Raw genomic sequence first — 23,985 nt, 5'->3', positions numbered from 1 at the left:
TTTGACATGTACTCTCAGAAGGGCTTACTGTGGCTTAAAGGTGCATGGATGCTTTTAGCCCTGTCACCAAATCAGTGTCCCTCACTTCTTAATTTAAACCCTTCCCAATTTCCTGAGTTCTTTACATATCTCCTACAAAAGATTTTCCTTTTTAAAAAGTTAAGTTATAAGCAAACTCACACACACACACACACACACACACACACACACACACACACAAACACACACAAACGCTTCAAGCAAACTAGTAAAAAAAATGTAACAGAAATGATAACAATGGTTGTTGAAACATCCGCACGCTTCACGTTAACGTCATCTAAAAATAAAAGTATCCCAACAAATACACTCCTCCTGTTAGAAGCGTTAGAGAAGTGCCCTGCAAAAGCAGCTGGCCTGCTGGCTCCTGGCCCTAGCTCCTGCCCTCACATCCTGTCCACTACATAATCCATGAGTTGGCCTTTCTCTTCATCAGTTCAGCAGGATTAGTAAAAGGGCCTCCCCGAAAATAGAATTGATATTTTCCAGAGGCATTTGTTCCTATGCTTTCATTATCTACGCTATTTACTAATCAGACTCTTTTTTTTATTCTGTCTTGTTGACCACCTAAGTACCAACAGAAAGATACCAACAGATAAAGCACAAAAGAACCGCATCTGGCCAGAATCTGCATGCATTTACATTTCCAGGCTGTTTTCTGAATTTCAGTGATGAGGACAAAGTTGGAAACTTTAACATTCAAGACGCTACCAAACATCTCTACAGCCTCCAGCTGCAGCAAGAAGCCGCTCATCTATTCCTTCAAAAGCCAAGCCTGGAGTCTGAATCACAACAATAGACTGACTGCTCATGGGCAAGCGGATCAGCGAAGTTGTCTTCCAAAGCAAAGGCAACCGAAGTGCAGGGAGGTCCAGCCAGCTCCTCCTTGCTTTTCTCCTTCTGGGAATCCAGATTGCATTTCCTGGTCCCCCACAAGAAGGGACCGCAATTGTGCCCTGGGTCCACAGCAGGAACCCGAGTCGGTGCGTGCGCAAGGCAGGGCGAAGCGGCCGACCCCGGGGATGCGCTCTCGCTGCAAGGAGAGCCGCTTTCTGTTTAAATACCATCAGAGGCAGCCCCGGCCGCATCACTTCGGGCCGAACGGCATTGACCGCCCTTCACTGACAGGGTATTCCAACCAGGAGCCAGAGGAAAAAAAGGATGAGCCGGGGACTCGAGGCCGGGGCGGGGGGGACCGGCGGGCTGCGCGATGCCGCTCCCCCGAGCTCGGGATCCCCGGGAGGCCGGGCCGGCCCGCCACCCTCCGGCGGCCGAGGGCAGAGGGGTCAGCGGTGGAAGGACCGCCCGCCGCGATGCCCCCCTCGGGAGCACCGGCCGCGGCTGCGGACGCCCATTCAGCCCGAGCCCGTCCCGCGGCCGCCAGCGCCGCGGCCCGCCCGCCCGCCCGCCCCGCGGCCCCCGGGAGGATGAGAACGACGAGGCAGAGCGGCGGCGACGGCGGCCGCGGGGCCGCGCGCCCGGCCGCAGGACCCGACCCCGGGCGGCCATCGCCGACCCCCGCCCGCGCGCCAGGCCGCCCGCGTCAGCTCCTCACCTCATCTCCGGGCGGGTGCGCGCGGCCGCCCCTCGCACAAATCAGTGCAGCCCGCACGCCGCGAGCAGGAACGCAGGGTCCGCAGCCGCGCACACCATCCCCGCCCGCCCGCTCGCCCGCCTGCTCCCGGCCGTCCCGGAGCCCGCTCGGGATGCTCCCTTGCGAGCCGCCGTACTACGGAGCAACCAAGCTGCGCGCCCTCCCCGCGCCGCTCCAGTCTTCTCGCCCTCCTTCGCTCCTTTGCTCCCTCGCTCCCGCCTATCTCCTCATCTCCCTCCGCCGCCTTCCCCCTCCACCCCGTCCCCGCCCACAGGCAGCCCTCCGCTCCGCCCACAGATGGGCGGGGATAACCGCCTGCCAATCGGACGTCGGAGGCCACGCCTCCTCTCCTCCCCCTACACATGACCACGCCTATTGGGTGGGCAAAAAATGGGAAGAGCCAAGGAAAAAGGAGGTGTACAGAGTGGCAGCCAGATAAACCAATCAAGTGGTTCAGAGAGCTTTTTTTTTTTTTTTCTCCCCTCCCTTGTCTCTTCCCAAGAAGGCGTAACTAGAGGTTTCTGGTCTGTGCGTGTGGAGATTTTGTTTCACGGTGTGGTGCTTTGCTCTTTTCTATGCGCGACAGTAGCTAGGATACATTCAACTAAATTGAAGGTTTTGCAGAAAGAATATGGAGACGAAAGTCGAGGCGAGACAAAGGCTGAGGGAAGATGGTAGGGGGTATGGTTGGAATGAGGAAGGGTGTGGCCTTTTACTGTAATTTGCATAAAACGGAACCCATCTCGGCAACACCCAACTTCTCCCATTTATTGGTAGTCCCTAGGGTGGTGCCTCGCCTCTCTAAGGAGAGGAGCATGCCGGGAGTTGTAGTTCCGGTTTCGGTTGCTATGGCGTTCGTCACAGCCTCCCCCAGATCTGTCGTCCTGCGGTGTGACGGGCTTTCTGGCCAATGGCAGTACTGTTTGGGCCCGAGAAGGCGGGCTCTCTGCAGAAGGACTGGGAAGGTGGCGGCGGCGGCGGCGGCGAAGGCGCTGGCGGTTGAGGGTGCTCGGAGGCAGGTGAGCTAGGAAAGAGCGTTGTGTGTCTCGGGAAATGGGACTTCGGGCGAAAGATGGAGAAGCGCTTGAAGGAACCGTCTAGCCCTGGGGGGGTGGGGGGGTGGGGGTGGGGGTTGGTGCTTCGCATCACCAGCCGACCTCAGAGCTGCTCCACCTCAGGCCTAGCTCGGCCGAGGCCGCGGGGGGCGCGGGGGGCGCGGGGGGCGGGTAGTGTAATACTAGAGTTGAGGGACGGTGCCTGACCCTGCATAGGTTTTGACTGTGGACGGATCTTTGCTTCACCCTCCGCGTTTCTGTAGGCAGAGGTCTCGAATTGCTTCGCGCCTGGGTTGAAGCCCCCCACCCCCCAGCTGCTCCCCTATAACTGCTTCTGATGCTGTCTCCGTTACTACGCCCCTGTCACCCTTTCTCACCCTTCCTTTGCCTTTCTGGTGAGCAGTTTCCTAAACCGAGGGTGGGAGTTCTCAGCGGTGTGGCCTTGGGTCAGGAATTGCCTGCTTCATTGCGCTGTCCAGCGGAATACTTGAACCATACGCAAGATTATCCCGGGGTCGTGAGGAGGTGCAGATACTGGTTCTGGATCCGGGCCTGATGGTCCACATTTGTTTTAAAAAATGACTTTATTCTGCATTTTTAACAAGCTCCCAAGTGCTGCTAGTCCACAGTAGCTGTGTTTTTCATTGCCTGTTCAGGACAAGTGTTCTAGGTGTTTAGGTGCTTTTAGATTTCCTGGGAGCCATATTTGGATAGTGAAACGAAAACATGAAATTAATTTTATGTTTCATTTAAGCCAGTATATCCAAATAGTATTTCAACATTTTAAAAAAATCGGATATTTAAGTGAGATAGTGTATTTTTCATGCTGAGTTGTACAGATCGGTTGTGCATTTTACCCTCACAGCATGCCTTCTTCCTAACTGCCCACCACCTGTGGCTATTAGCTGCTGTACAAATCCAGGGGATACAACGGACCATCGTAGAAACGAAACCCAACAGTGTTCATCGTGTGATTGCCAGTGACCAACCCTTTGCTGCTCTGTTACATGGGTTCAGAAGTACTTTTAAGATTCGATGCTGAGCTTACAAAAATAATAGGAAAAGTAATTAATGTTTTTTAAAAGCCAACTTTTGTAATGTGTGCTTTGCATACCATACTCAGTCCTTGCAGCACCCCGATCCTGGTCTCTTAGTTCTAAATCTTAGGCATCAGGTACTACAATGCACAGTTATTTCTGACTAATTTCACTTCATCCCTGCTTCTGTTCCATCCTGTAGGAGGGGATGAGATGTTCATATTTGAAAGAGCATTCCTCTTATAAAATCAAGCTACCCAAGGTTGGAAAGCTGACTCAGGTTAAGAGCACATGCTAATGCTCCCAGAGGACCATAGTGCCCAGCATCTACGTGGTGGCTCACAACCCTCAATAACTCTAGTTCCAGGGGCTCTGAAGCCCTCTTCTGGTCCCCAAGGACACAGGGCACACAGGTGATGTGCATACACCCATACATATAATTTTTTTTTTTTTAATTAAGATCAAGCTGCCTGACTGGGCATGGTCGCATGTGCCTTTAATCCCAACGCTTGAGAGGCAGGGGCAGGCAGCTCTCTGAGTTCAAGGTCAGTCTGGTCTACATAGCAGGACTTAATAGAGACCCTGTCTCAAGCAAACAAAAGTCAAGTTGTCTGACATCTGTGGTGAAGTATCTGGTGGTTGCACAGTTCTCCACACCCCTCAATTACAGTCAGAAGCTCCGGGCTGAAGAAGAGGTGAAAACTTGAAGGACATTCTTGACCCTCTGGACAAGAAAGAGAATGAGTCTTGATTCATTGTATGCCTCTCTGGAAGCTGGGAAAAGCTTGGGAACTCATAAAATGGTTCACTATGGGATCATAGTGTTTTCCACCTAGTGCAGGCCTGGAATCCCGCTTAGTCCTCCAGCTGAGGCAGGAGGATTGGCAGTTCAGGGCCAGCCTAGATAACTTAATGAGACCGTCTCAAAACAGTCAAAAAGAAATAAGGGCCATGGACACAGTGTTTCCTGGTTGTGTTTGTGTGGATTCTTCCTGTCTCAATAGATAGTCCAGGCTGGCTGGCCTCAGTCGCCCCAGGGCCGATGGCTAATTGTGCATCTTTTGTGGATCTACTGTGACACTGAGCTCAGAACTCTAAATATACATGGAAAAAATATAGTATTTCTCAAAGTAATTTTCTTCCTTTTTATATATTATGATAGACTTCATGAGATTGTTTCCTCTTTCAATTTTTTTTTCCCTGATAGAAAGCTCGAGGACAATTTTATTAGAATTTTAGAGAAAAACATAGTATAGGTTAGGTGAGCATCCTGGCAGCCACCAGGAGAGATGTAGGAAATTGATGTCTTCTAAGTTAGATGCAGAGTAGCAATAGAGCTGGCACTCCCAAGAAGGGAGGTGGGCTTTCTGACGGAAGATCACCAAAAACCTCCTCTCTCATTGGTAGTAGACACTGAAATCATAATTTGTATTTCACATCTAAATGTTTCCTCAGGACCCTATCATGAACCGATGAATTAAGTCATCATTTGCAGATTGCTGTAATAGTAATAGGCAGAGATTTTCTTACTGGATTAGAGGGAGAAAGGTTGACTAATTAGGGAAGATCCTCAGTGGTCTGTCTCACTCCTCACATCTCTTCATCCATCACACTTCCTCCCTGGGACCCCAGGAGCACATGTGAGAAGCTAGGACACTAATCACAAAGCTAAATGAGAGGTTAAGTTTCTGTTGTCCTGGAGCATGCCGTATCAAATGGCCGTACACTTACTCACAGTCTGGGAGATAATGACTTCCCACCTTGCCAGCCGACCCCTCCCCGCCCCTTACTGTATTGGCAGGGAAGGATCTGATGTAAGAAGTCCTAGGCATGGGTGTTTGCCCATGTGTATTTTAATAGTGTCTAGTGCCCTCAGGTGCCAGAAAAGAGCATCAGATCCCCTGGAACTAGAGTTACAAATGGTTGTGAGCCACCATGTGGTTGCTGGGAATTGAACCTAAGTCCTCTGGAAGAGCAGCCAGTGCTCTTAACCACCGAGTTACCTCTCCAGGCCTGAAGTCCGACACTCTTAAGTGAAAATCAGCTTACTAGACCAGGTCTCATGGAGGAGGATGGGAGAAAGCATGAACATTTTCTCTTCTGTTTTAACAAACAGGGGTTTGATGGGTGCCTCCCTACTCAATAGGCTCATGCTGAACCCTGTTGAATAGATGAAGCAGCAGTTTGACATCTCTAAGCACATACTATTTGTTTGCTTGCTTAACTTAAAACTTTTCTGCCTCTCAATCTATCTTTAATTCTCAGGTTGCATAAAATGTAGGAATTATGCCACAATGTATAAAGTCAGTCAAGTATGACTTGATAATATTCACAGAACTGTAGCTTGTCAGCCTGGTTGATTGCACATACCTGTAATTCCAGCACTTGGGAGATGAAGACATAAGGTTCAAGAGTTCAAGGTCGTTCTTGGCTATGTAGCAAGTTTGGAACTAGCCTGGGTTACATGAGACCCTATCTCAAAAAATTAACGATAACAATAATAATAAAAGAAATTGTCATAATTAGAAGAGACTGCAAAAGCCTTCTGGTTCCCTGTCCCACTCACCTGATGCTTGAATCCCAATAACTGTATCCAGCCCATTTAAGTTCTTCTAGGGATAAGGACCACATAACTTCATTTTTCTTTTTTAAATTTAAATTAAAGCCAAGTGTGATGACACATGCCGGTAATCCCAACACATAGAAGATCTTTGCAAATTCAAGTCCAACCTGGTCAACATAGAGAATTCCAGGCCATCTAGGCCTATATAGCTAGACTCTGCCTAGTTAATACTAAAATGTACAAGTGAAATATTCTTACTGGGGCTTGGAAAGAGCTCAGTGGTTAAGTTCACTGACTGTTCTTTGTGAAGTATTAGGTTCCATTCCCAGCACCCACATGGCAGCTCACAGCTCTCAGGTGATCCAATGCCTTCTTCTGGCCTCCATAGGTTCCTGCTTACAAGGAAATCTTGCCAAATGAGGTGGCACACACCTTTAATCCCAGCATTCTGGAAATAGAGGCAAGTGGATCTCTGTGAGTTCCAAGCCAGCTTCGTCTACATGGCAAGTTCCAGGACAGCCAGAGCTACACAGAGAGGCTCTGTCTCAAAAAGTAAACAAACAAAAAAAACCAACTTTTTTTTTTTAAGTTCTTACAGCACATTATTTGCTGGACTTTCTGTGACTTGGCCAGGATGAAGACACTCAGGCCATCTCCTCTGCCCATCCTGTAATGGACTTCCAGTTACGTGTCTATTGACTGAGGTTGATCAGACACTTGGGGCCCTTTTGTCCTAAAAGTGTAGGTAAGGGCTAATAAACAGAGGTTTATTTACAATCATTAACGGATGAGCTCCTTGGGGAGTAGAGTGTAGCAGGGGACTAGCCAGTGTAGTTCATGTTGCTGTTACAAAACAGAATCATTTGCAATCCCCTCCCCTTGGCTCTGAAGAAATCCTCTGGCAGAGCCCGCCCTCCATTGTGCTTTCTTGAAGTACTTACAGTTTGGTGTTTAATGTGTACCAAGGTGTCTCTCTGTTTGCATAGCTGAATCTTAAGTCAATATCCTTTCTAATTTTCAGAAGATTTACCATGTTTAATATGTGACTTTATAAACATTTAAAATATTGCTAAAATAATATTCATTTATGGATTTATTTTCAATTCTAATGTAATTGTAAAAATGTCAGCTCTGTATGCTTCTCACAGGACATCTCAGCCTCCCTACTTACTTTTTTTTAAATTTTTTTAAATTATTATCATTATTTTATGTGTCTGGGTGTTCTGCCAGAATGTAGGTCTGTGTCTGTGGAGAGCACTGGATCCCCTAGGACTGGAGTTTCAGACTATTGTGAAGTGTAATGTGGGTGCTGGGAATTGAACCTGGGTCCTCAGCTTTACTGATGAGCCGTCTCTCCAGCCCCTACCATTCTAAACATATTTGATGTCGTCGAAAGCTTTATAAGGCAGATGTGGTAGATCAGGGGTTTAAGGCCAGCTGAGGCTATATAGTCAGTTCAGTGATAGCTTGGACTACACAGGAAGACTTTGTTTCAAAAAGAAAAGCACATAAAAAGTTTTAACTGTTGTGCTAGAGATGTGACTTAGTGGTACCACACTTAGAGAACATGTATGAGGTTCAGTCTCCAGCACAGCAGAGAAAGAAAGAAAGAAAGAAAGAAAGAAAGAAAGAAAGAAAGAAAGAAAGAAAGAAAGAAAGAAAGAAGCACTTTTTTGATTTAGCAAAGTTTATATCGGGTCATATAATTTTCAGATTATACCATTCTTGGAAATGTCAAGGTACACACTCATCTTTAACTTCTAATTTTATCACATGTACATTTTCTATGTGCAAATATCTTTAACTTCAGTAAAAATTTTATTATTGAATTCAAGTCCTTTGTCAACCTGGGCCAGTGCCTAAGAAGCCATGTGGGCCTTGAATATCACCATTCTACAATATTTTTAGTGCTAAAAGCTCAGAATTCTTATTTTTTGAGGGGCAGAGAAGGTGGTAGCATAGTAAAACAAGAACACTCCCTGATTTTGATTTCCATTTATCTACCTTTGGAAGACAAAGACCAAACCAAACCACAAGCCACCTCTCTCAGGGCTGCAGAGATGGCTCAGCCGCGACAAGTGCACCCTGCTCTTGCAGAGGACCCAGTTCCATTCCCAGCACACATCGGGGTGGCTCCCACTGCCTGTGACTCCAGCTCCAGAGAATCCAGGACCTTTTCTGTCCTCTGTGGCATTTCACGCACATGCACAAACAGACGTACATTTACTTACTTATTGTGTGTAGGTGTGCTACATGTGCATATGCAGGTCAGAGGACAATTTGGGGGAATCAGTTCTCTCCTTCCACCTTGGGGGCTGTAGGACCGAACTGTCTCCTTCCACCTTGGGGACTGTAGGACTGAACTTAGGGTTTGTCATGCTTGACAGCATGCTTTGACTTGCTAAGCCATCTTGCCAGCCCACACATACACATAATTTAAAATAAAAATTAAGTATTTTTTAAAAAATATCTTTTCCTTTTCTGGGACTGTGGTTACAAACAATTTTAATCCCAGTACTCAGGAGGCAGAGACAGGTGGATCTCTGTGATTTCAAGGCTAGCTTGGTCTGCAGAACAAGTTCCAGGACAGACAGGGCTACACAGAGAAACCCTATCTCAAAAAACAAAAACAACACATGCACACACATACACACACACAAAAAAAAAAACAAAACAACAACAACAAAAAAACACCTTTTTCTTTACTTTGTAATGTGGAAAATGGTTTTGAGCCTAGACAGTTCTTAATTAGATTAACGAATTCATATTTATACACACACACACTTAAGAAGATTCTAGGGAGTACAGAATTATCCCCCAGGTCTTTGAAATTAAATCATACTTTAAGGTCCACATGACTACTGACCCAGGCCACACATCAAAGATTCAATAGACAGAGAAAACAATGGCTTCAGGAGCTACAAAGGGAGGTGCTTTGAACTCAGGGTTTTAGTTAGTATAGAGCACCCTGAGTTCCACTTTTAGAAAAGGCAACCCTAGTGGGTCTAGGCTAAATAGGAGCAGAGTTTTGTTTATTTAATAATGGGTATTACTGGGCATGTGGTGCACACCTATAATCCCAGTACACAGGAGGCAGCCAGAGAATCCAGAGTTCAAGGCCAAGCTAGGCTACAAATCAAGACCTTGTCTCAAAACAAATACGCCGAGGGGTGGGGAAGGAATTGGCGCATCCAAGCAATAGCTGGGAAAGCTCACTCGTTAGTAAGTAAATAAAATAACAATAATCTAAAGTGTGGACAGATGGGATCCATTGCCTATCATGCTTTAGCTATTCCGGAGGAGGGAGTTGGATCTGGACTTTATTTACTCAGCAGCATCAGTGGGCTAGTGCAGCTTACTCTCAAGGAATAGGCTGTGCCTAGAAACCCTGTGATAGCATAGATGTAGTGTTAAGTCATACTGAGTTGATCAAACAAGTTTGTGCCGAAGCACTGTGGGTGGAATAAGGTAGACTAGGAAGAGTAATATGCATTTAGAGAGCCTAGAAAGCTAGGCAGAAGCCCAAATCTGATGTGGGAAATGCATGCTGTGTCTGCATTTAGGTTCTCCCTTCATAGTCTAACACACACACTGATGCTGATAAAGACCTGCTGGACCATGGTTTTCACCGTTTTATCAACTGTTGATACCTGATACATAACTCCATGTCTTAACTGTGTGTTTGCAGGTGGTTTCTGCATTTGATAATTTACCTACCAAGCAGTAACCATTACTCAGCTACTCGATACAACTCTTTTATCAGGATCCATTTAGGTCCACAGAGGCCCTAACACTCCGAGCTGGTTCCATGGGATGAGATCTATGCAGGTCCCTGGGCCTCTTGTGCTTGAGAGTCTGCTATTGCCAGCTTGGAAATTCTAGCAGTTTCTAGATGAAGTACCACTTTTTGTTGTTGTTTTGGGTTTTTTGTTGTTGTTTTGCTTTGCTTTGGGACCTGCAGATTTAAACAACAGATCTATCAGCAAGTACTGAATAGTCAGTCCCACAGGATAAAGCATTGTAGTTCTGGGTGAGTGTATCATGTCAGCAGCTCAATAGAAACCGTTAAAGACTGGGACAGTTCCTAAAGAATGACCATCAGGGTTCCAACCCAGCTGGTAATATGAGCTCTTAGGTGACTCTTTTTTTTTTGGTTTTTCGAGACAGGGTTTCTCTGTGTAGCTTTGCGCCTTTCCTGGATCTCGCGCTGTAGACCAGGCTGGCCTCGAACTCACAGAGATCCGCCTGCCTCTGCCTCCCGAGTGCTGGGATTAAAGGCGTGCGCCACCACCGCCCGGTTTAGGTGACTCTTAATCCCTTTAAGATGCCTCCCTAAGTAGATGGGGGCGCATACGTATAATAAATGCAAAAAGTATCTACAGAAGTGTGCTGAACATGGCCGTTTGTAACAGGCCCAAGCTGGAAACTTCCAACATGGAACTGGAAACATTCATACAGTGAAGTGATACACAGCAGTGAGAGAGCATAGACCACAGCTGCCAGGCACCGCGTGAGTGAGGCCCAAAACATCATACTAGGAGAGATTAAGTAAATGTAAAGCAGCGTGATCTCATTCCTACTTCAAATGGAGCTAATCTGTCCTAAAATTCAGGCTGTTTCATATCCTGGGGAAGAGGAAGGAAGGTCATAAACCAGCAGAGGCACGTAGAGCTTCAGAAGTTCTAGATGTGGCTGCTCCCACTGGGTCATGAGCATATTCACTTCTGATTGGACAAACTCTCCTAATGGTCTACATGTACTTCTCTGTGTAGTGTATATTTCTGTAAAGTTTACATTTTGGAAAAGTAAACAGTCTGGGCATGGAGGCTCACACCTGTAACTCTATCACCCTAGATGCCAAGGAAGTAGAATTACTGGGAATTCAAGGCCAATCTGGGTTACCTCTTGAGTTCTGGGCCCACGTGGGATGCCGAGTTCAAAGAAAGAAAGAGAGATGGACAGACAGACACAAACCTGTGGAAGCCTTAGAGAAGTTTAAGAACTTCCCAGGATATAAGCCACTGGAAATGCTTGTGTTTAAAAAGAATGAAAGATCACTCAGTGAACAAAGACCTTTCCGTCCCAGGGTGAGGACTGGAGTGTGGGCCCCTAGCACTCACAGAATGCCAGGTGAGCATGACAGCTACCCTGAGTCCCAGAGCAAGCTAACTATCTAGGCTAAGCCAATGGGTGAGCTCTGGATTCAAGTGAGAGACCTGGTCTCAGTATATAAGATAAGAGCCATTGAGGAAGACACCCAGTGTCATCCTCTGTCCTCACACATACACACTCACATGCAAGGGGTGTTATAGAGGACCTGGGGGTTCATTGCTTCCTTCACAAGTATTAAGACCCAAGTTTGGGTCTATAACACCCATGTAAACAGGCTAGACATGGCCACCAGCCCTGTAACTCCGGCACCAGAGCGATAGAGACAGGAGGATCTAAGGGGGTGGGGTTGTCAGGGTTACTCTGCTGTGATGAAACACCATGACCAGAAGCAACTTGGGGAGGAGAGGGTTTATTTCATTCACACTTCCATATAAAATATCATCATCAAAAGCAGTGAGGGCAGGAACTCAAGCAGGGCAGGAACCTGGAGGCAGGAGCTGATGCAGAGGCCATGGAGGGGTGGTCCTCACTGCCTTGCTCCCCATGGATTGCTCAGCCTGCTTTCTTATAGATCCCAGGACTACCAGCCCAGGGATGGCATCACCCACCATGGGCTGGGCCCTCCCATATCCATCACTAATTAAGAAAATGCCATGTGGTCTTGCTTACAGCCCCATGTTGTGGAAGCAATTCCTTTTTTTTTTTTTAATTCTCTCATATATTACATCCTAGCTGCAGTTTTCCCTCCCTTCTCCCTCCCCCCACCTCTTCTCTCCCCCCAGATCCATTCCTCCTCTGTTTCCCTTCAGAAAAAGGGTAGGACTCCCAGGAGTATCAACCAAAACACAGCATATCAAGTCCTAATGATACTTTGCTATACTTGTGGGTCAGAAGCAATTTCTTATTTGAGGTTCCCTCCTCTCTGGTAACTAGCTTGTTTCAAGTTGACATGAAACTATTCAGCACAAGGGTACTCATTGACCATCTAATCTAGATGAATTGGTGAGCTCCAGGTTTGAAGAGAGAACCTGTCTCAAAAAATAAGGTGATCAGACATGACAGCTCAAACCTTTGATCCCAGTACTCATGGAGCAGAAGCAAGTGGATCTCTGATTTCAAAGCCAGCCAAAGCTTTATAGTGAGACCCTGTCTCCAAAAATATAAGTAAGATGGAAAGAGGGAAGCACCCAGTGTCAGTGTCCAGCCTCCAAATGCATGCATGTCCATCCTTACACAGAAATATATACCACAGATGTATATTGGAACCTTAACCACTGAGCCATCTCTCCAGCCCAAAATAAATAAATCTTTAAAAACTGAATTAAAAATCAAAACTAAAAAGGCTTATAGGATTTGGACATGGTGGCATACCCCTGTAATCCAAACCTTTAGAAGAGTAGGGCAGAAGGAGCCTGAGTTTGGGGTCAGTGTGAATATACAATGAGACTTATAAAAACAAGGCTGCCCCAGAAGAATGGCAATCACAGTTTCAGACAGTGTCTTGGCCGTGCAGTCTTACCTTTTTAAATGTGAGAAAGCATTTTAAAGTTACCTTTGAACAGTTTTGGCCTGCCTGTCTGGCCATTGTAAGACTTCTTTGTTTGTCTGTTTTAAATACATATCATATTTGTTATTGAATAGGAAAGTGAAATCCCCCCCCCTTTTTTTTTTTGTCCTTTTAAGACAACATCTGAGTATGTAGCCCAGCTTGCAGTTCTCCTTCAGCCTACTGAATGCAGGAGCCAGCCTATGCCACTGTGCCTGAAACCTGGCCCTTCAGAAAGCACCTGTGATAGTACTCATCCTAGACCATTGCTATCCATCTCTATCTCCCCTCTACTTGTGAGACAGTGTAGCCCACGTTGGCCTTCAACTCTGGATCATCCAGCCTCTCCCACCATAGTATTGGGATCCCAGGCACGCGCCAGCACTTCTAACATGGCCTGCTGTTAGTTTTATGGAAGAAAAACTGCTGAACTTGCTTGAGGGTTACATTTACAGTTGCCTTTTTCTCCTTGTCTGGACAATTTTTCCCATTTACTTTCATTTTTTAAAAAGACTTTATTTATTTACTTATTTTAATTTTTAAAACTTGCTTAAATTTTTGCTTTATGCGTATGGGTGTTTAGCCTGCATATATTTCTGTGTACCATGTACATGCCTAGTGCCCAAGGAGGCCAGAAGAAGGCCTCAGATCTCCTGGACTGGAGTTAAAAATGGTTGTGTGCTGCCATACGGAATTGAACCTGGGTCCCTGGGTCCCCTGAAAGAGCAATAAGTTCTCCTAACCACTGAGCTATCTCCAGCCCTTAAGAAGACTGCTTTCTTTTTTAACTTGTATTTGTTTGTTTGTTATAGGTCACTATGAAGGGCTTGTATTTTCAACAGAGTTCCACAAATGAAGAAATAACATTTCTATTTCAAGAAAGGGTATGAATAAATTATTTCATCATTAAATGTGACAAGATAATGTCTTTCCATGTATAATTGCCTTTGTTTGGCTTTGGTTGCTATGATAAAATGCTCAGGCAAAAGCAGCTTAGAGGAGAAAGGACTTATTTAACTTCCAGGTCCAGGTTAGAGTCTACCATAACAGGGAAGTCACAGCAGCGGGAGGCAGCCTGTCCCATTGCATCCGGAGCAAGGGGTGAGTGCAAACTGCTGGCCAGCTCCCTTTCTCACCCAGTGCAGGACCAGCCGTAGAACGGAGCCGCCTACCGAGGGTTAGGCTTCCTGTTTCTTTAAATGAAGTCAAGGTCCTTCCCACAGCACACTCGGAGCCCTGTCTCCACATGATCCTACATTTTGTCTAGTTAACACTATTAGCCCTAACGGTTACAGTAAGGATGCACTTTTAAAAGTGTGTGTGTATGGGGGGGGGGGGGGGTCATGCACATGCCATAACATACATGTGGAAGTCAGAGGACAAGTGTTTGGAATCAGTTCTCTTACCTTTACATGAGTTCCAGGAACCAGACTCCAGTTACCAGGCTTGTGGGCAAGTACCTTTACCTGCTACAGCCATCCATGTACCCCAGACTCACCTTTAAATGTGTTATTAGTTATTTTAAGTGGAACTAAGTGAGCAAAAGCTTAAGCTGCCTCCCCCATATTACTTTCTCTTGACTCTATGTGAAAATGGTAGCTCATACTGTAGTGTAACTGTACTTTTAGAAGAGCTGCTACAGGGGATGAGACACGAGCACAGACCCAAGTTCGGTTCACAGTACCCACACTACCCACAGGCAGCTCACAACCACCTGCAAGTCCAGCTACAGAGGATCCAGTGCCCTCTCTGGCCTCCATGGCACTGCACTCAATGTGCACAAACCCTCATTTGTATGTACACATCATTTTTTTAAAAATCAAGTAGGTTAAAGAGAGTTGCTATGTTGGTCGTGCTGTGAAAAGTACTGGGAAGGCTGAGAAGCTCCAAGCCTACATGTTACAAGATGGACCCCGCTGAGCAGGGTGGAGCCAGTGGCACACTCCGCCTAACATTCATAGAACACATAAGTTTGATCTCCAGGGCTGGAGAGATGGCTTAGCGGTTAAAAGCACTGGCTCCTCTTCCAGAGGTCCTGAGTTCAATTCCCAACAACCATATGGTGGCTCACAACCATCTATAGTGGGATCTGATGCCCTCTTCTCGCATAAAGGTTTGCATGCAGATAGAGTACTCATTCATTAAATAGATAAGTAAATATTAAAAAAAAAAAAGTTTGATCCCCAGCAGCAAAGAAAACTCACTGTGAATACTGTAAGAAAGCAAGTTTTCAGATTGTAGCCACGTGATAGAAACTATCTGTATTCTTAAATAAAAAAGACAGAAAAAAACTTATTTTCTACACAAATTTAGGCGCTTCCTAAACTTCCCTCATTCGTTAAACTTTTAATGACTGTGATAACTGTTTCTGGATCGGGAACAGAATATGTTTTTCCTCTCTTGTCTTTCCTTAACTCCAGAGTGATTTAGATCAGGAGTCTAAGGCCTACGCCTCAGACAGATCACCCCTACCCCTGAGTCAGGAGAAAAATCTAAGGTTTTGAATGCATTTCAGTAAAACTTATCTCTAGGTATAATTAACAAATTCATCAATATTACTGTCTTCATTGGTATCACTGAACAACAGATCCCAGATTTAGTAAAGATGCTCCCAGATGTCGTGTGCGGCAAGTAAAACACAGTGATCCTGTCATGGGTCATGGGGATGTGCAAGAGCTGTCTGTGTGTCACTGGGGGACATGTTTCAGTTAGTGGTCCAGAAGACAGTGTCTGGGAGAAGTGATATTATATTTATAAGTTTGGAGTATCTTTTCCTTTGTCACTTTATATAGCTGGAGTGTAAGAGGTAGTTAAATTCTGCTATGTTAATGTTTTGACAGCAAAATACTGTGGGATTTGCTGAGGCTTCTGGAGTAGATGTTAGAAAATAGGTGGACAAGTAACATTGAAGAATTTCATTCATCACATGAGGAAAATTCCAGATTTTATTAAAGGCTGTTTGTTGTATGTGTACTTTAAAGATCTGATAGTTTGAATTATTTAGGTTAAAATACAGTATTTGTAATTCTACTCTGTGAGGCTGAGTTTGTTTCTATACTCATCCATGTTGGTCTTCGGGCGCTTTTAAAATAAAGATATGAAAGCTTTTTTAAAATCACACTCCTAATTTTTTTTTTTTTTTTTTTTTGGTTTTTTGAGACAGGGTTTCTGTGTGTGGCTTTGGAGCCTGTCCTGGAACTCACTCTATAGATCAGGCTGGCCTCTGCCTCCCAAGTGCTGAGATTAACGGCATGTGCTACCACACCCGGCTATGGGTATCTTTAATACCAGCAGTAGGGAGGCAAAGACAAGTGAATCTCTGTGTGTTTGAAACCAGCTTGGTCTACAGTGAGTTCCAAGCCAGCCAGAACTACAAAATGAGACCTTGTCTCCAAGCCCTCCCTGCAAAAAGGACATATGTGTGCGAATGTGCGCAAGTGCGTGTGTATAAACTAAAGCTTTTTTTTTTTTAATTGTTTTTTGTTTGCTTGATTTTATTTATCATTTTTAGACAGGGTCTATATATCCCTACTGGGACTGGAATAAGTAAATTTTAACTAAAACAAACAAAAAAATTACACTCCTAATTTTTCTTCTTTTTTCATTATATACTATGAGGTAATTATTTGTACCTTTTAAACTTAGGATAATCATAAGATTTGGTATCAGTTTAATTTTTCAGTTAGCTATAGACGTTTTCACAAGTTGAACAAATGTTCTCAGAAGAATGTGTAACACGTGCTTTGTTATTTGATTCTAGGAGACTCTCCCTGTTACAGACGATAACTTTGTGAGACTCCAAGTTAAAGCTTGTGCTCTGAGCCCCATAAACACAAAGGTATTGTTGCTTTTATTGTGGCCAGTGAAACTTTCAGAGGATATTTAATGTATAGTAGTAATTGATTTCTGAGTGTCAAGAAATTATTTTCCTTAGAAAAACTGAACTAAGCCGGGCGGTGGTGGCGCACACCTTTAATCCCAGCACTCGGGAGGCAGAGGCAGGCAGATCTCTGTGAGTTCGAGGCCAGCCTGGGCTCCCAAGTGAGTCCCAGGAAAGGCACAAAGCTACACAGAGAAACCCTGTCTCGAAAAACCAAAAAAAAAAAAAAAAAAAAGAAAAACTGAACTAGAAAAATATTTCATATGCATTTCATATATATATATTTGTTTTGTTTTGTTTTTTGAGAGGGTTTCTCTGTGTGGCATTCCTAACTGCCCTGGACTCTCCTTGTAGACCATGCTGGCCTCGAACTCACAGAGATCTGCCTGCCCCTGACTCCCAAGTGCTGGCATTAAAGGCATGCGCCACTATACCTGGCCCATTTGTATATTTTTACATTAAGGTAAATGGTCTAATTTGTGGTTTATATGAATATGTGAAAAAATTTTATAAACTTCATTTTGGAAGAGTCTGAGAATTTATAATTATTAAGTCCTGTAGGTGAAAGAAGAAACTACCTTTATAAATACAATAAAAATAGAAACTAAAAACAGTTATCAACTACTGAATTGTAGGCATTTGTAATTAACATATTTTTAGCTATGATTTGTATTCTTGTCATTTTTCTGTGTCTCATAAACACATATTTCCAGTCTCATAGCACCCATAGTTATCTTTTACTATTGGCCATAAAAATATGTGTCTTGTGGGCAATGGTGGCACATGCCTTTAATCCCAGCACTCGGGAGGCAGAGGCAGGCGGATCTCTGTGAGTTCGAGACCAGCCTGGTCTACAGAGCAAGTTCCAGGATAGCCAGGGCTACACAGAAAAACCCTGTCTCAAAAAACCAAAACAAAAAAGTGTCTTTGACCCAGGCACAGTGGCACACGCCGTTAAGCCCAGCACCCAGGAGGCAGAGGCCTCTGAGACTTTGAGGCAGGTCTGGTCTACACAACTGGTTCCAAGTCAGCCAGGGCCACACAGGAAAGTTTGTCTTAAAAAACAAAAAGCCGCCGGGCGGTGGTGGCGCACGCCTTTAATCCCAGCACTCGGGAGGCAGAGCCAGGCGGATCTCTGTGAGTTCAAGGCCAGCCTGGTCTCCAAAGCAAGTTCCAGGAAAAGGCGCAAAGCTACACAGAGAAACCCTGTCTCGAAAAACCAAAAAAAAAAAAAAAAACAAAAAAAACAAAAAGCCTTCAAATGGTAAATAAATAGTCAATAATAGTAAATAAATGGTTAAACGTGCCATGATAAGTATTTTCAGGTCTTGTCGTGAGACAGGGTCTCACTATATAGCCCAGGCTGGCCTGAAATTCATGGTCCTCCTGCCTCAGCCTCCCAGGTACTGGATTATAGGTGTGTTCCTCCAGGTCCGGATTTTTCTCCTGTTTTTGTCTTGGGCTTTTGTTGCTGTTTGTTTGTTTGATTGTGGTTTTGTTTGGTCTTTTGACTTGAACAACTGAAACTTTATCCCAGATTTGAAGGGTAAAACATCCAAGAAAAGTCAGTGTGCAGTAGGCTGGCCTCAGGTCTGTTCTTCACAGTTTGCAGAAGACCTTGCTCATGTGGCTTTTTCTCTGTTTGTGCCTGCTCCGGGTGTCACTGTCACCTTAGGTCCCCAGTCCTGCCGGATTAGGAATCTACACAGCTCCATTTAATGTTAGTTACTTTCTTGAAGTCTCTATCCCCACACATAGTTACATTAGGGATCAGGGTTAGAAGCATGTCAGTTAGTGTGGGGAGAGCCAATTTGGTCTGCAACAAGAAGGAATACAGGCAAGAAGAGTATTTTGCGCACATTTTAGATGTCCATGCTAAAGCTGGGTGATACCTAATGTGTGCCTGCCCAGTAGAGACGCTGTCCAGTTGGTTACTATTCAACTTTAAGGACCTGTACAGCTTCTGGTCGTGGGTAGTGTTGGGGATTGAATCCAGGGCTTGTGGATGCGAGGCAAGCACTCCACCACCCACAGGAGGAAACGACAAATAGCAGTTGAATGAACTATTACAGCCAGGCGGTTGTGGCGCACACCTTTAATCCCAGCAGAAGCAAGCAGATCTCTATGAGTTTGAGGCCTGCCTGGTCTACAGAGAGAGTTCCAGGCTAGCCAAGGTTACACAGAGGAACCTTGTATTGAAAAACAAAAACAGGGGCTGGAGAGATGGCTCAGAGGTTAAGAGCACTGACTGCTCTTCTAGAGGTCCTGAGTTCAATTCCCAGCAACCACATGGTGGCTCACAACCATCTGTAGTGAGATCTGGTGCCCTCTTCTGGCCTGCAGGGATACATGCAGGCAGAACATTGTATACACAATAAATAAATCTTTAAAAAAAAAAAAAAGAAAAGAAAAACAAAAACAAAAATGAACTATTAGATACCATTAATCATTCTGGTTATGAAGACAGTACATTAATGTAAGAAACTGCATATGGTAAATGAAAGATGGAGAATACAATTGCTAAAGCCATGGTTGTAACTAAAAATGGGCATAAAGGAAAATAAAGGGCTCCAGTACCACTACACACACACACACACACACACACACACACACACACACACACACACACACACACGAGAGAGAGAGAGAGAGAGAGAGAGAGAGAGAGAGAGAGAGAGAGAGAGAGAAGGAATAAAAGCCCCAGAAATTTCTGGAGAGTCGGTATACATCTAAGAGGGCTTCTTTTTTTGTTTGACTTTTAATTGAAAAATAATGGCAGGCTGGAGAGTTAGCTCAGCAGTCAAGAGTATCTGTTACTCTTCCAGCAGAGTACCCGAGTTTGGTTCCCAGCACCCACATGGCAGCTTACAGCCATCTGTAACTCCAATTTCAGGGCGTCCAACCTGATCCCCTGACCTTTTAGGCACCAGACACTCATGTGGTGCTTTTACAGACATGCGGGCAAAACACTCCTACACATATAAACAAACAAACAAACAAATAAATAAATATTTTAGGACAGGAAACCACCCGACACAAAAAAGCCCTGTACTTACCAAATAAATCTGAAATCTTTTGACAGTTTTCCTACAAATACCCGCCACTCCTTCCCACTGCGCCCTAATCCAAGACTGAGGGACAAAATCGAGGTGACGTCCAGTTTTCTTAAGACAGAATCTCTCTTATGTACCCAGCCTGGCCTTAACATAAAGGCTCTAACCCCTCCTGCCTCCATCTCTTGAGTGCTAGGGTTGCGGCTTGTTTTTGTGCAGTGCTGGGGTGAAAATCAGGGCTCTCTGCATGCTAGGCAAGCCCTGCCCACTAGGCTACATCCCTAGCCCAGGTTATCCTTAAAGAATCTGAGGCTTGGCCACACCCCCTGTTGTGTGGTGCTCTCTGTCCACACCCCCTGTTGTGTGGTGTTCTCTGTCCACACCCCCTGTTGTGTGGTGCTCTCTGTCCACACCCCTGTTGTGTGGTGCTCTCTGTCCACACCCCCTGTTGTGTGGTGCTCTCTCTCTGTCCACACCCCTGTTGTGTGGGGCTCTCTGTCCACACCCCTGTTGTGTGGGGCTCTCTGTCCACACCCCTGTTGTGTGGGGCTCTCTGTCCACACCCCTGTTGTGTGGGGATCTCTCTCTCTCTCTCTCTCTCTCTCTCTCTCTCTCTCTCTCTCTCTCTCTCCACACCCTGTCGTGTGAGACTCTCTCTCTGTCCACACCCCCTCACCTTACTTGAATAGGTGACTGGGAAGCAGCAGTATTTAGCCAACTGAGAATTGTTTGGGGATGTAACTTCCCTCATCTTGTCAGAGAAAAACATTCAGCATGTCCTGGTGGTTTGAACGATGACACCCATGCCTCAGCCCCGTGTCAAACACCTCAGCAACACGGCTCTCACTCTGGAAAAGGGATTTTGTGAAGCTGTTTGCTTGATTGTGATTCCAACAGTGAATCATATTTGCTATTTCTGAGGCATGAGTATTTTTGTTGTTCCCACTTTCTCATAAGTAAGAGATGGTTTTTATTATTGGTTGGTTGGTTGGTCGGTTGGTTGGTTTATTGTTGTGGTTTGGTTTGGTTTCTGACCCACCATCTCTCTGTGCAGTCCAGGCTGGCCATGAGAACCCACTGTGTTCCTCAGACCAGCCTCTGTCTCCTGCATGCTGGGGCTGAGGCTGGTGTTGAGACTAGAGAATTGCGCTATCACGTAAGTCCTCTGTCTCCTGCATGCTGGGGCTGAGGCATGTGTTGAGACTAGAGAATTGCGCTATCACGTAAGTCCAGTGATTTATTCTTGACTAATGTGCTAACAGCTTCTGTCATGATTCAGCTTCTGGCAGAAATGAAGATGGAAAAAGATCTTTTCCCTGTTGGAAGAGAAGTTGCTGGAATTGTATTAGATGGTAAGTATCATCTGTATTTTCTATAGTAAAAGAAATTTAATAATAGCTAATAAAGTTACCAATACATAAAATAATGTCTTACAATGTAATTTGTGTTGTGTTTTGAGACAGGATTTCTCTGTGTAGCCCTGGCTGCCTTGAACTCACTCTGTAGACCAGGCTGGCCTTGAACTCACAGAGATCTGCCTGCCTCTGCCCCCCAAGTGCTAGGATTAAAGGTGTGCACCACCACGCCTGGCTATAAATTTATTAAAATTTCATTTTTAAAAATTAAAACTAGGATTGAATTTATAATTGAAGAACTAATACTTCAGTAAATACTTAGTTATTTACTCATATGTAATCATATTGAGTAAAATGACCAATTTTGTCCTTTTTGTTTTTGTGATGTGGCAGCTAAATTATACTTTTTCCTATAGTCTGGGTAGATTAAAGTAGGATAAAATGATCATTCAGATCATTATAATTAAAATCACAAGTGAAACTGAAACACAGCCTACCCTATGTTGGTTAACATTCATTCCTGTGTGCACTAAAGGCAGACATACACCGATCATGAACACCTGTTAGTAAGTATTGACTAACTCTAGAAACAGATTTTTCCTGTTCTATATGTTAAAATCATTATTTACTAAAAAACCTACTTTAGGGTGATCAAAAAATCTCACTGGTTATTTCTCCTCAGAAATGACAATTCTGATTTTTGGATGAATAAACCGCTCACTTTTAAATGCTTGATTTAAAGCAAACTTTGAAAACTTCCAAGTAGTTGCTGATGTTTATGTACATTTTGGTCCAGCTAACTTACACAAGTAACTTGGACTTGTTTATGAACATTGGACATAATGTTGGGGCTGAGTATATAGCTCAGGGGAAAAGTGTTTGCCTAGCATGCTGAAGGCCATGGGTTCTGTCCTTACCGCTGGCAGAAAAAAAGGAAAAGGATTCTTCCAATAGAAGAGAATAAAAGACAGTGAACAAAAGGATGTGTGAACACAGACTTGTTTTCAGGAAGAAACAAACAGGAGGGTTGGGCAGAGCCAGCCCGACTCTTGGTGAGCATTACAAGTGAGATGATTAGGTTAGCTGTTAAAGGGTGGATCAAGGCAAACCGGTTCCTAGGCAAGAGGACTGGTAGGGTCATAGACCAACACACACGAGATAACAACGTCCATAAGCTAGAGAACGATAACAGAGAAGAGGGACTGGCGGAGAAATGAGGAAATGAAGTCAGCAGGAGTTAGTCATTGATTGGTCTTAGAGGACCCAGAAGAGGTGAGAACTGAGAACGACGTAGTCGTGATGAGCTCAGACTCACACTAGTTGAGTTCAGGAAAGGTAAAGGATGTCTCAGTAGTAATATCTAGTAAGCAGTTGCTTGAGTTGATTTGGAGGTGCAAGTCCCATGCAGGATATAATTCCACTTGAGAGTGTGTAGATTCAAAAAAACAAAGAACATAAAACCAGAGTTGCAGAGCCAGGCAGCCAGTGGACATGAACCTCTGGAGTACCCGTGCTCGAGGGCTAGTGGGATAGCGGTGTGAAAGAAGCCAGCAAAAGCAGCCAGGTGACCCCAGGGGATGTGAACCAACAGGTCACAAGAGGAAAAGCACAGTGCATCCGAAGCCAGAAGAAGTGGAGCTTGTGGTGCAGGAGGGATCCCCAGAGAGAGCAAGCAAGAGGGAGAACAGGCTTGTGGACTTAGAGGTACTCGCTGAGTACCAAAAGATGAGTTCTGGAGTCATTTTACCTCAGTTCCCTCGTCTGTAGACTAGAAGAATGACACCGTATACTCTAAGGTGTACTATAAATATACTACTTGGAGGTGGACTATAAGGCATACTATAAGATATACTATAAGGTATACTATAAAGCTTATAGGAAGATTCTGAGCACAAGGCAGTCAACAGCATTGGACTGTTTTCTTCCCATTTCATCTTATAACACAAAAATACTCAAATGAGTTGACTTTTGGCAGAGGAGTGTGTGTGTGTGTGTGTGTGTGTGTGTGTGTGTGTGTGTGTGTGTACAATATGTATGTGCACACACACATTTAGGGTAGGAGACAGAAACAGTATCATATCACCAAATTTCCAAGTCCCAGAACTGGGCCAGAGAGATGCTCAGCCAGTAAAAGCACTTTACTACCCAAACCTGACAGCCTGAGTTCATTTCCTGGTTGCTAAGCAACCAGCTCCCAAAAGTTGTCCTCTGTCCTCCACATGTGTGCCACACGTACACACAATAATGATAACAGTAATAAAATTTTTAAAAGTTCCAAAAACTTTTTGGATGCCAATCAGAATTTATTTACCAAGTCAGAGTAATTTTTTGTTGTTTTTTTTTAATTTACAAAAACACCTATTTTTATTTTATATATGTGTGTGTATACATATATACATACACACACACACACACACACACACATGTATGAGTGTGTGCCTGCATGGATGTGTGTGCACCTGTAGAAGACAGAGCGGGCATCAGGTCCCCTCTGTATGAGCCATCTTGTGGGTGCTGGGAACCTAATCGGATCCTCTGCAAGAACAGCAAATGCTCCTAACTGCTGAGCCATCTCTCCTGCCCCATCAACACATGACTCGTTGGAATTCCTCATTGTGTAGCTGAGATTCTTCCACTTAGATGATGATGGAAGATGTGCCCAGCACAAGGTGTAGGGGTGGGGGGTAGAGAACAGCCATCCGAAGCCATAGAATGTGTTATTTTTCTTTGCACCTGTCTCCTGAAAGTCAGCCA

The 23,985-nt window shown here is 44.8% G+C and overlaps 2 protein-coding genes across 15 annotated transcripts in view; one reads left to right on the top strand and one right to left on the bottom strand.

The window, feature by feature from the left end:
• Window positions 1–1,834, bottom strand: part of Itsn1 (intersectin 1) — a 193,227-nt gene extending 191,393 nt beyond the window's left edge. For 5 of the 10 annotated variants that reach the window (XR_008218920.1, XR_008218921.1, XM_052741201.1 and 2 more), the window contains exon 1: window positions 1,592–1,831. The gene's annotated coding sequence lies outside the window, so the exon portion shown is untranslated. Of the gene's footprint in view, window positions 1–1,591 lie in introns of all 10 variants that reach the window. The other 5 variants (XM_052741204.1, XM_052741205.1, XM_052741198.1 and 2 more) reach the window with 3 other exon arrangements.
• Window positions 1,835–2,441: 607 nt separating this feature from the next.
• Window positions 2,442–23,985, top strand: part of Cryzl1 (crystallin zeta like 1) — a 41,500-nt gene continuing 19,956 nt past the window's right edge. Inside the window, exons 1-4 of one of the 5 annotated variants that reach the window (XM_052741194.1) lie at window positions 2,520–2,649; window positions 13,756–13,827; window positions 16,704–16,781; window positions 21,156–21,228. In XM_052741194.1, coding sequence (XP_052597154.1) covers window positions 13,762–13,827; window positions 16,704–16,781; window positions 21,156–21,228 — 217 coding nt within the window. In that variant the 5' untranslated portion in view covers window positions 2,520–2,649; window positions 13,756–13,761. Of the gene's footprint in view, window positions 2,650–10,052; window positions 10,183–13,755; window positions 13,828–16,703; window positions 16,782–21,138; window positions 21,229–23,985 lie in introns of those variants that run through there. The other 4 variants (XM_052741192.1, XM_052741195.1, XM_052741193.1 and 1 more) reach the window with 4 other exon arrangements.

This window comes from Peromyscus californicus, unplaced genomic scaffold (genome assembly GCF_007827085.1).
Source record: "Peromyscus californicus insignis strain IS unplaced genomic scaffold, ASM782708v3 Scaffold_16__1_contigs__length_79575227, whole genome shotgun sequence".
Classification (NCBI taxonomy): Eukaryota; Metazoa; Chordata; class Mammalia; order Rodentia; family Cricetidae; genus Peromyscus; species Peromyscus californicus.
Note: the sequence above shows the minus strand (reverse complement) of the source record. Positions and strands in the feature narration are given on the sequence as shown.